Below are 12765 nucleotides of genomic sequence, written 5' to 3'. Positions count from 1 at the left end.
ATACATTTGCTCTCGTTGTGTATGTATGGGTTCTCTCCAAACTCTCCAATTTCCCTCCACAGTCCACAATAGTGGAGCCGGATGTTAAAATAATTTGGTATTCTGGGGACAAGCACTACACTTGGCATGGATGTACTTTAGTATCCCCTCTTTCAGAAAACTAATTTTACCACAAGAAAATCCAAAAGTTTTAAATGTATGTAATTTATATACACTTACTGGCCACTTTATTAGGTTAACCGGTCCAACTGCTCGTTAACGTACATTTTTTTTCAGCCTGGCCTGATAAGTCTCCATTTCTGAAGCAACGTTTGGATGATGAGTTAGCATCAACAACATGAAAGCATGGATCAGTATTTGTGGTGTTTAAAAGTAGTGCATTTTAATCTTTATACAGAGACTAAATTATTTCCAAAGTTGCAAACAACTTACCAGTATTTCTGGTTACACTTTTGATAGAAATTTAACAAAAAAATCCCTAAACAGTGCGTCAGAGGTTTGTTGTCTTGCCAGATAAATACTACATTATTCAATGCATTTACCGGTAAGTATTTTTGCTAAACTGTATTTTCCTTTTATGCAAGCCCTGTTGATTTAGATTTTTTAATGGACCCTTTACAACAAAAAGTCTTCCACTCCTAAAGACAAAAAAGTAGGAAATATTAATTTTATGACTTGCCCACTGTTGCTTGTATTTAGGTGCCTGTAGCTCAGTAAATGTTTGTTGGGGCATAAAATTGAAGGCTTGAGACATCTAACCACACTTTGACCTCAGTCGTTTGAAGTCACTTACTAGAAACATTTTTGTAATGGGTGACATAATGAGGAAGTTGTCTTCATTATAAAGAATTGTTTGTTTTGTTATTGCAGTTTAGTTAACTGTTGTAATGATGACTTATTATGACGTCCCTAAATCTTTTCACATTTTTTAGAGACTCATACAATATTATTTTTTTTATTGTAATGTGTTTTTTTTTCATGTCAACAAAATATTTCATATTAAATTGGGTTGTTCAATTTTGGTAGATGTTTCACCGTACTAGAAATACAGGTCTTCTCACACAGAATTATGTGCAAAGAGGGTTTTCACATGCTCACTTTCGTATCATCGCACTTCTTTGAAGCCAAATCGTCTGTGTCTTATGTTCCCTAATCTCTTCTGTCAGCACTTTTGCCGCCAAATGTTTTCACATTTAACCCTTGGGTCCTCATTGATGTCAACTCCATTTACACACACCAGACTGCAGTTGGCAGTGCTACAGCCATTTTGAAAATGGTTAAATTGAAAAAAAAATAGCACAAATCAATGATGAACCATCAAAAACATGTTTAAAAAATAATTATTTCAAACTCTTTTTCATAACAATGGTTCATAATTTTGTTGCGATGTAGATCTGATTGAGAGAATAAGTAATTTGCTTTTTTCATAACCAATAAAGCTTAACACTGTACAATTTCATTGGCTTTTGTATAACAATATACAGTACTTTATACCTCTTTTCATTATTTGTTCATGAAGGCTTTCTAAGGAGTGTATAATACCATAAAAAGGGTAAGTAGAAAGTGGTACTTGGCTGAAATCACTCCGTTTCAGCAGTATCTGTTTATTTGTATTTAGAGGAACTTTACGCTGTGCTGATGGTCCACACTGAAGTTTACTTCAGAAACCTCCCCATGTTTAAAAGCTCACCTTAGCTCTGTTGCAGAACATGCATGCAACCTTAAGTTTATCTTAAATCAAAATAAAAGATTCATCTTCCAGATTCTCAAGTGGCTCCCAGCCTCTGTCTTGGTATGGCCATCAAACTCAGCTCCGTTCTGGATGGTCTTAAACTACTTCACCAGATCAGCCTTGTGTAAACAATACAACTGCTGAGGTTCCAATGTGTTCCTGAAGCACTTGGAAGGGTCCCCACCTGCTTGACTTAGAAAATCCCCCAATACCAGCAAGAAATCCTTGACATGTTTCTTGTTGCATTGTAAACTTTAACAAGTGGACATAACGGTGACTGTAATAAGCACCTCCACTGATGTCCTGGGTCTCACCCTGATCCCCACCTGTGGCTCCTTATGATGAATGCCCCATCATAAGCCTGAGCAACAGCTTCTTTTTTTGTCTCCGGAAAGATAGTTGGTAATTTTTCTATCAAGATAATCGTGTCTGTGCTGGAGCTAAGGAGCTTAATAAACTTGTAAAAATGCTCCTGTACATTTAGGATTTTGTTATTGAATCATAGTACCAGTACCAGAATTAACTGACATCATGTATAAGTGTCTTTTTTTCTTTTCTTCATAAGCTTGGATGGCTAAAAGGCTGTTGCTACAATGGTTAATGCTACGATGCCATCATGCTATTATGCTCTGCTAATGAGCTGTTCTGTGTTTGGCCTACATGTGATCACGGACCGGTTTAAAGTCAGACTATATTTTCAGGGAGCAGACTTTAAGACATGGCGGATAAATGCAACAAAATTAGTTCATATAAAATTTATAAAAACTGTGTTTTAAAAATATAATAACGGTCATGACTTCACTTTGTATGGAACTTTATTAGAAGTGCCTTTGTAACATTACAGAGCTGGCATTGAGCTGAAAAAAAAGCCCCCCCTCGTCAGAGTGCTACATCTTTACTGTCAATGGCAAGAATCCGAAACATGATTAAGATTTTTTTGTTATGAATTCATGAAAAATGAATCAACTTGAGGCAGAATTAGGGGGAAAAATGCTTTTTCTGTCAATCTGCTCCCCTTTACAGTTGGTTCAGACCACTGGCGACTGACTGAAACCCCTCTTCTCATGGGGGTGTTTTTCAGCAAGGAAAGAGGGGTTCAGGAAATGGATGTGACTCCTCTAAACCTCTGAACATCTTTTAGAATTTTTACTTTCATCATGTCCTCAAAATTCCAGTTCAAAAGCAGCAAAAACCAAATAAAGTTAATAAGTTCAGATACGACAATTCATATTGAGCTCTTCAAAAAGGGTCTCTATCATGTTTTTCTGAAGCCTTTCAGAGTAAACTATACCCATATACTGTATATGATCATATATTACCTTTGACATACTAAGAACGTTTTTTTATGAACAATGAGTTAATTTTGGAGTTCATTTTCCTATCCATAAGTAAGACTCCATCTCTGAGGCACCGCCTTTCTCTCCCTGTGGGCGCCGCACTTTTTATGACGTCATCCTAGAGCCGGTTGGCAGCGTGTCTGCGTTTTGCCCACGAAATCAAACAACATCCAAACTTTTGCAAAGTTGATGTGCATATTGTGCATATAAAAGGAAAGCGTTTTTATGCCAAATAGCGCTAGCTCATCCGAGAACGTTGGTGTGTGTGTGATCCTGGGGCGGTGCTGGCAGTGCAGACTCTTCCTGAAAGGGGCTGTGACCCCCCCCAGAATATACATTTGAACCTGGGGACCCGATCGTTCTCGGGGAAAGAGAGGGGCTGGTGCTCAGAGAGCAGGTTTTTGGAGGAATACTCAGAAATGCGTGAATAGATCAAAATACGACTTTGGGGGTTTTTCCACACTTAAAAGCTCAAAAAAGTACATTTTGCACGATATTGGCCCTTAAATGCACCCAGAGAGATGCTATACGTTAGTAAGCTCTGACTTTGTCCACATGCCATCACATCTGTCACTTTTATGCAGGGAAAACAGAAAAATGAATTGGCTATTTCACAACCTGTCAGCTGTGACCTTTGCTCAAACAAACTCAGTTGAAAACACATTTGTGTGATACTTCTTGCTAAGGAGTAGATAAAAGAAGATCCCCTTGAATTTCTTCTTGGAAGAAGTGAAAATTATTTTTATTTTTTGTAGATTTTCCATGCATCTTAACCAGTCAGTTGTGATTATAAAGCTCCATCAACTTGTTGCTTTCTGACGCTCATGATCTTACCCTCGCTGCTATAATCACCCTTCTATCCCCCTCCCCCCCTTATCAGTCATCCCTCTCTCTTCTTTCCTCCTTTTCTTTTCCGTCCGGTCCAACAAAAGAATACTTCCAAATATAATTAACATGAATAAAGTATAGCTGAAATCACAAAAGGGGGTTATTTAAATATAAATCTGGTGTATCATAAGATTCATAACCCCTGTTGTAAAAGTAAAATATGTCCAACACAAAAGGCTTTCAGCTGTCATCTGTTTGCTTAGCTGTTGGACAGGACAAGTTAAAAAAACAAAAAAAAATGTTAACTTGTTGAATTTTTTATTTTAAATACAGTTTGTATTCACACATACGCACCTGTGCCAGCCAGTTTCCAGTGGGAGCTAATGATTAGCATGCAAATCTGCAAAGACCTAGTTATTCTGTCTACCTCTCTGCACTTGTCACACACATGTGCATATTCTTCATGTTTCCTCCCACTCTATTCTAATGAGGTGACGACCAGTGCTATGTTATAATTGCCTCCAACTCCTTTTAATTTTTTCTGAACATTAATCATACATTGTGTTATTTAAAATTGCATAAATTAATCTTGGATTAAACCGACCCTTTAAAGGCCTCAGCCAATTAAAGAGTTAAAAAGGATTTCCCAAGGGTTTAGGCGGTTTCTTTTTTAGCGAAATAATTGAAGGTGATGATCTCACTTTGATAGGACTAGAAGGTGATTAATGCAACTTTCAAATTAGGCCATCCCCAGCATTACCTTTGCATGGCCATGACCATGACAGAAAGTCACACCCCTTAAATACACTAAACCACTCTGCATGATTAATTCCTACATTACAAGTTTTTACTTTGTTTATATTGTGGCCCTATATTGTGTTGTGAAAGTTATCTCCTTTGATTCAGGAGTTTAAAAATCAAGAGAAAGAACTAGTAATTCATAAGTAAATATGTGATTCAATGGTATGTCACAAACAGTATTTAACTCTCGACACCAGAGATGTTGCCGGCAACACCTAAATAGTACAAGCTCTTTGATCTGTTGTAACTCTTAAACCATTAACACCAAGCATGTCCAAAGTCTGGGCCAAATGCAGCCCACGTTCAAACTTCTACTGGCCCCCAGGCTCCTGTCATAAAATTAATAATATGCAGCCTCCAGCACTTTTTTACAACTAGGATTAATTAATTGTGATCGGCTAAATTAGGTTATATGCTCTTGTAAACCTGTGACAACAACCTGTTGCTACTTGAACTTCACAGCTGCAAAGGGCCAAACCAAAAAAACAGATTTTTTTTTTTTTTTTTGGGGGGGGGGGGGGGGGGGGGGGGGGTTGTGATGAAAGTCACAGTGGTTAGTTTTTCTGAATTAGGTAACTACTGGTGTAACTTTCCTGTTGACATAATTTATAGGTTCAAGGTTTACAGTTAGCTGGGAACGGGAAATTCACAGTAGTTTTAGTAAACAAGTATTTGATATATTTCTCCTCTCTTGAAGAAATAAAAAGTGTCCCACTGCAATAAAAGTTTCATTGAATAGTTAATTTGTATTTATCAATATTGTAAGGGTTCAAAGTATTCAGGCTAATTGATCGGCCCTCACACATTTTCGCCTTACAGAATGTAACCCTCTTTGTAAAAAAGTTCAGTTTACACAATAAATGTGAATCTACTGGTGCTGACGCTGAAAAGCGACTTTTCATATCAGCTTTGTACCGTTATGCAACAGATTACTAACGTAAAGTGTTGCAGAACAACCCACAGCTGCTTTACTCTGCAACACAATCAGCTAATATACGTTGATTTTGTAAGCACTTTCCTGTTGTACAGTGTTGCATATCAGCACAAAGCTGCGTTTCTGTACTTTCAGAATGCGCTGGATTTATGTTAACAGCACAAATAGCTGAAAGGTCGATGGAAGAATGTAAACACTGGAGCTGAAGCTCCAGTCATAAAAGGTTGAACAGAAATCTACTGTCCTTATAGCAATTAAACCAGGGCTGGCCAACCCTGGTCCTTGAGACCAAATATACAGAATATACTTGATCTTGACCATGTAGCAACATCTACTGTATGTGTGTCTGTAAAAGCTGTGTGCAGCTACAATTTGTAAAAAGTATTTTTCAGCGGATCTACAGACAAACAACAATCAACCTTTGGTCGTACTATTCACATAGAATGGAATGACTATTGTACTTTGAGTAACCACAGTTATTGTTGCACACCTATGAAGGACATCTCTGCAGAGCTTTTTCCTCTAATCAGCTCAATGGAAAGGAAAAATCCTAAAGCAGATGAAGCCAACGATAGTCTATGGCAACAACCATCACTGAAAGCAGTCCTGCTTTTTCAGTTGTCTGTATTATGAAAAGCACCTTCATCCAGGTCAAATAACCAGAGATGCCTCAGCCTGTCAGGGTTAATTTATGGAGCAGAGGTTACAGAGTTTGATTTTAACACCATCACTGAGGACTTCACTCTTTATTTCTGTACGGCTTGTACTGAGACAAAGAACAATGATTGATGAGATGGGTGTCCGGCTCTTAGGGGCACCCAGGAGCATCCACTCTACCAGTCTCATACTGACACGCACATGCCTGCACCTATTTGAGAGTAATTAACCTCAGACTTTGTTAACCGTAGCTGCCCGATGGAAGGACAACAGGATTGATGTGTCTCCCCCAGTCCTTCTGTAAAGTTAGTGCATAATTAGAGCAAGCTGAAATGCATTTTGTTTAAGAGAAGAAAGCTACAGCGGGGGTTACGTGTTCACCATCAAATAACAGCACCATTTGGTAAAAATAAACCAAAAGCAAATGTTTAAAATGCTTTAAAGACTTTAAATGGGAAAAAACTCAATTTTGTTGAATTGTTCTTATTGTTCTGGTACTTTATTTGACCGGAAAACATAAAGAGATTATTTCTGTCAGCATCATCTGAGCAAACTTTTAAAAAATGTATAAAAAGAAGGCATTCAAGAGTGAAAAGGGATTAGATCTTTGTAGGGTTGGCTATGTTAATGTCATGGTTGCAAATTCCTTCAAAAGTCTAACATTTTCAAAACTGGTCTTTAGTCTATTTAGATTCTACTTTGCTATTTGTGTTAAATATTTTTTAACATTTTGAAATGATGCGAAGCACTGACCAGAGGTCTTGGGGAATAATTATTTTTTGTCTTCTGAAATATTTTGAAGCCAGAATATTCCTAGATTTCTGAAAGTTTTCTTTTTCTTTTTCTTAGTGTCTGTCCTTGTAGCCTTTTTTCAACCACATTTTGCATGATTGATTTAAAAACCTCAATAAATAAGCCATAAGAAATTTCTTTTGAGTTTATATTCTTAATTCTAAGATGTCGCGGGTTTCACCAAAGCAGGAAAATATGTGCTTTGTCCTTTTTACGGTAATTATATGGCAACACTAAAAAAAGTGTAATGCCATTTCTTTGTGAAATGAAGGTGGTAGAGGGCATAGTGAACAACAGTGACTAAAGACAGTGCAAGTTTACATCGCTCTTATTAGTTTACCAGGTAGCACCTGATCTGGTTTGAGGCTTGTTTGAAAGCAGAACTAAAGCCAGGTTCGGTCACCAGGAAGGCAGTAGTTAGCCATTTAGGGCAGTTTTATACAAGCAAGTCAACAAGCAACTGTACAACAGAACTAGTAGACCCGTACATGGTCTGGTTCTAAAAGGTTCTGTCATCTATGTGGTTAGGATGGAACTTCCAGGCAGGGAATTTGCATCATGTGACTGGTTTTACTCTCTGGAGATCTGGAATTGCTCACAGATGGGGGTGTGGCCTTTTGATTAACAAATGACCATGCAAGCATCAAAGTAAGAAGTGTTCTCTCTGAGACCAAGAGTTAAAGTCCCACTCCGTTCATCTTTTGATCTATTGCAAAAGCTTTCCCAGTGGTCTTTTAATTATGATTATGATGTTTTTAGCCAAAATAAAAAAAAACCTGTGTCATTTTCTAAGACATAGTTACTGCAGAGCGGCAGGAGTTTGTTAAAAACTCACCTCTGAGGTGTGGACGGGACCTTTTGCACGGAGTAAGCCCGCCCCCACTTTGTAGATTATTGCTTCTGTGTCACAACTACAAGTTTTTCTCAACAGCATTTCTTTTTGTCTGCTCCTGATTCACAATGTTTTAAACAAAGAAATATTCAGACATTTTCTTTATATTTTCTTTATATATTCTTTATATATTTGGGGCGACAGTGGCTCAGGTGGTTGAGCGGGTCGTCCAATGACCGAAGGGTTGGCGGTTCGATCCCCGCTCCCACCAGCCAAAATGTCGTTGTGTCCTTGGGCAAGACACTTCACCCTCCTTGCCTCCAGTGTGGCTCCACTGGTGTGTGAATGTGCATGAATGATCCCGGTGATGGTCAGAGGGGCCGTAGGCGCGAAATGGCAGCCACGCCTCTGTCAGTCTGCCCCAAGGCAGCTGTGGCTACAACCGTAGCTTACCGTCACCAAGTATGAAAGAGGAGTGAATGAATAATGGACACACTGTAAGCGCTTTGAGTGTCTTGAAAAGCGCAGATAAATCCAATCCATTATTATTATTATTATTATGTCCTCCCTCATCAGATAAAAGCCACAAAAACATGATAGAAACACAGTTTTCATGGGAGTAGCTCTTTGAGATTAAATGTCTTTATTAAAAGGGGACCATGCCATTTTATTTAAAAAAAAAAACATGATAAACTAACCAGAATTAGCCAAAAGACTGTTTCATCTGTAGTTAAGTGACCTCAAAAAACACATGGTTTCTCCTCCTGTGATCTCGCTCAGATCCAAACTGTGGGGCGTTGTCGTGCTGTTGCAGAAATTAGTGTTGACAAGTTCATTTAAACTTGATTTGTTCCCCAATTGGACATCTAGACACCTTAAATAAAAATACTTGTTGGCCTGAATGGCTTCATCTCATTTACAACCTCCTCTTGGCTCACCCTTGATCTCTGTGTGCCCTCTGACCTCCTGCTCAGGCCTGGGAATCAGTCAGATAGCTGCTTTGATTGGCACAGCCATCTCTGCATCGAGTCAATGCTGACAAGCATCAAAATGGAGACATGTTTCATTTATGGACCTAACTAATCAAAATCAGTCACAATCATTCATTCATTCATTCATTTATGAGGAAAATAGATCATCAAGGTTACTTTAAATTTAGTACTTAATACATGCAGATGATTAAGCTTTCTGTTTTTCTTTAAAATTCCGACAAATCATAGTTCAAAATATGTTTATAATGGATATTTAACCAGTTTTAACATCATTCTTGTTAGGTTCATTAATATTTTATTGTCATTTTGTGACTCATTTTTAAAATTTATTTTCAAAAGTAGAGTTGATTATGCTCTTAACATAAAGGTATCATCTTTTTTTGTGGCTCCAATCTGTTTGGTAATAAACCGAAATATTAAAGTTGAATAGAGATAGTACTGATAGCTGTTTGGACTTTCTGTTTTATTAAGAAAACCAATTTTTTCTTGCTTTTTTATGACCAATTAAGTTCATTACAACATAATGGCTGTTTATACAATTATATAAAGAGATAAAGAGGAGATGACATTTATTGAAATGGGGAATTTCATGTTTATTTCTAACACAACCTTTAATTCTCCAACTCTATTCAAAAGAAAGTTGGGCTTGAAACAAAATATCTGTTTAAAGCAAATGTTATTGAAATGTTTTTGCTACTTCTAGTATTCTAATACAATATTTTGGAGGGTTGTCTTTTTTTTTAAGACAAACTTTTCTTTATCTTTTTTATGCAGGATCATCCCTTCATCATCCAGTTTAATGATGGAAATGCAGAGGTGGTGTCCATGTGGGTTTGCCGCTCTCTGGAGGAGAGGCGCACTCAGCAGGCTCATTAATGCCTCCAACCGTCCTCTGATGGACACAAACGTTTGACTTTAAACGTCTGCAAAAGCCTGTACAGTCAAGAATGTTTCCTTGTATGAAACCCTCACAGAACTGTATTTTTTGGACAAGAAATTGGGTTATTACATGCGATATATCAACTATTCTTTTTATTTTTTTTTAGCACAAAGTATTATTTTCAGTACCACCCTGCAAACCCGGAAATGTTCTGAACATTTTGATGAAGGAAGATAAATATTTATGGTCCAAAAGAGTGCACAACTTCAAAACCTGACAATCCAACATGATCAGCCTGTGCTTTCCTGTTTTCTATTGGGATATTATATTGCACATCTGGACCAGAGCAAATATTTAATATCAAAGTTATGAGATTTCTCATCAACAGGGCTAAAATTAGACTAATTCTACATTTTTTTTTTTACCATCAGTGTGATGCCCAGTAAACCTGCAGTGTGTCATTTCTGAACTCCGCAACGGAAAACTTCCACTTGGTATATTGTTGTCATGAAAAGAGGTTTTTATGTGCTTTGAGTCAGTTTACAGTTGGGTTGCACTTTGTTTTGTTGTTTTTGCAGATTAACTGTTTTTTTTCTCTCTTCATTTCTTCCTTGAAAATGAAAACATTTTAAATATAAAAGAAAAAGACAGGACAGTTTAGAAAAACCAAAATCATATATTTATTTTTTTTATATTTCACATTCACAGTGTGCCCAAAATATCTAAGAAAGTAAAGCAAATAGATAATCATTGAAATACCTTCAGATAATAGAACGAAAACAAAAATTCAAATTCTTGGTACACCAAAGAGGAGCTAAATGCTGAAATAGCTACAGGAAATTCAAAACTCTGACAGATCTCAATGGTCTTTATTTGCATCCAATGAAATCTAATTCATTCAAATGTAATCCCATTACTTATGTGGTTCACAAAGAAAACGGAGGGGTATGATATGTAGTGTAAGAATCAAGAGACACATTTTTGTTGTAAACTGCTGGCACATAAAGAATTATCTAATCTGTGAAATAGATTTAAATTCAGGTAAACCCAGAACTGCATCTTTTGACTAGCTGAAATGCTATCTCAACATTTCTAGCTCTTAAGAACTAAAACAGAATCACTCAAAAGATGGACGAAATTTCCAAATGTGTCTCAGACCCAAACACAGGCTAGATGTGTGAAGATGATCATGACACTTTTTTTTTGTTTTTGAAGGACTTTCCTTATTGAAAAACAAGCAAAGTTTTTTAAATTTCACATCTGCTACTTCTTTTCTCTGCACTTTTAATCATTTGATTACATAGAAGTTGTAACGATGATGTTTTTCAGAGATCCATCCAGCAATGGTACACAGTGTGTGTGTGCTGTAGACTGCAAAGTCGAGCACTTCAGTCCTGTGCTCTTTCAGAAGCTCATCAGGGAACTCTGCTTCTGCTGGTTGTGGTTAAAACTTCAAATACAACATTTTTAAGTGAACTTGAAATGTGATTTGTGGACCTGAACACGTTAGCCTTAAATGTTACAGATTTACAATATATTTAGCTCAAAAAATATAAGGAATTATTGTTTATGTTATGATTCTGCTATGAACGAGGGACTCATTTGTGTGTCTTTTTTAATGCTCAGCTTGATGACAGCATGTCTGGTGTCCTGCTCGTATTTTGTTCTTGTTCAAACCACAGAGTCTCTGTTTAGTAATGATGCGCAGCAGAAGCCTCAGTGCTGTGAAATGACTGACTGAACAGGCCGCCCCTTTTTTAACGTTTTTTTTATGTCTGTTGGCACAAAACATGTTAAATAAAAGTTATTTGAACAAACGTTCACAGTCGAGGTTTAAAGGTGTGTCGATTATTTAGGAAAAAACTGTTTCCGTCTAGACTTTTTGTTAAAAAGAAACTGTTATTATTATCTGTTACATATTTTACAATAATAAAAGACCACAGACTGATGATGGAGGGAGCAACGATAGTAAAAGAAGTGCAAGAACGTGCATCAGTCTGTCGACTGGAAAATGTGGCAGTTCATCCGATTCTCTACCCAAAATCTTCCGGGGATGACGGTGGACTTCAGGGAGGAACCCCACCCCCACTTACAACCCTCAACAGAGGTTCCTATGGCCCCCCACCATCTCAGGGGACCTGAAGTGAACCTCCCACATAGACTCCATCCAGAAGAAGACCCAGCAAAGATTGTACGTCCAGCATATTCTGATCATCTTCTACTCTGTGATAATCCCGTCTGTCCTGACCTCATCAATCATGATCTGCAACCAGACGCGACAAGGAAAGACCGCAGGGAACCATCAGGTCTGCAGAGAGGATTATAGGGTCCAACCTACCCTCCATCCAGGATCTGTGCTGGTCAAGGGTTGGGAAGCAGGCTGGTAAAATCCCCATGGACCCCTCGGACCCCGGCTAAATTCTTTTATAGACTCCTCTCCTTGAGCCGGTACGTCAGAGCTCTGTACGGCACCCCCCCTGCCACAAAGACTGCTTCCTCCCCTGAGCCATCGCTCTGATGAACTCTGGACCAGGCACAGCGTATGAAACCCCAAACGTAAGAATTTTAAAACCAGCTGACTTGGTATGTAAACTCACTGGCACAGAACATTTTGAAGTACTTTAGTGAAGGATGGACAGTCGTCTCCATCATCATCTTGGCGTCAGACCATGGCTTCACTGAGACTCTACAACACCTCATACACACTGGACAACAACTGGTGGCGGTAGAGCAGGTCGTCTAATGGCCGAAGGGTCGATCCCCGCTCCCCCCAGCCAGCCATCTTTGTGCAAGACACCTCACCCTCCCAGCCTCCAGTGGCTCCACTGCTGTGTGAATGTGCATGAATGTCCCGGCGATGGTCAGAGGGGCCGTAGGTGCAAACTGGCAGCCACGACTGTCAGTCTGCCCCAGGGCAGCTGAGGCTACAGTAGTAACTTACCAAGTATGAATGAGGAGTGAATGAATAATGGACACATTT

General features: G+C 38.3%; 1 protein-coding gene across 3 annotated transcripts in view; it reads left to right on the top strand.

Annotated features, from left to right (window-relative positions):
• Positions 1-11606, top strand: part of map2k5 (mitogen-activated protein kinase kinase 5) — a 57708-nt gene extending 46102 nt beyond the window's left edge. For all 3 annotated transcript variants that reach the window (XR_013654808.1, XM_004066963.5, XM_011488200.3), the window contains exon 22: positions 9680-11606. Coding sequence is in view for 2 of the 3 variants with exons in the window: in XM_004066963.5 (XP_004067011.1) it covers positions 9680-9781 (102 nt within the window). In the remaining variant the exon portion in view is untranslated. The remainder of the gene's footprint in view (positions 1-9679) is intronic.
• Positions 11607-12765: the final 1159 nt, after the last annotated feature.

Source organism: Oryzias latipes, chromosome 3, assembly GCF_053564925.1.
Source record: "Oryzias latipes strain Hd-rR chromosome 3, Olatipes_Hd-rR_3.1".
Taxonomy (NCBI): domain Eukaryota; kingdom Metazoa; phylum Chordata; class Actinopteri; order Beloniformes; family Adrianichthyidae; genus Oryzias; species Oryzias latipes.
The sequence above is the reverse complement of the archived record's forward strand: the minus strand, read 5'-3'. Positions and strand labels throughout refer to the sequence as shown.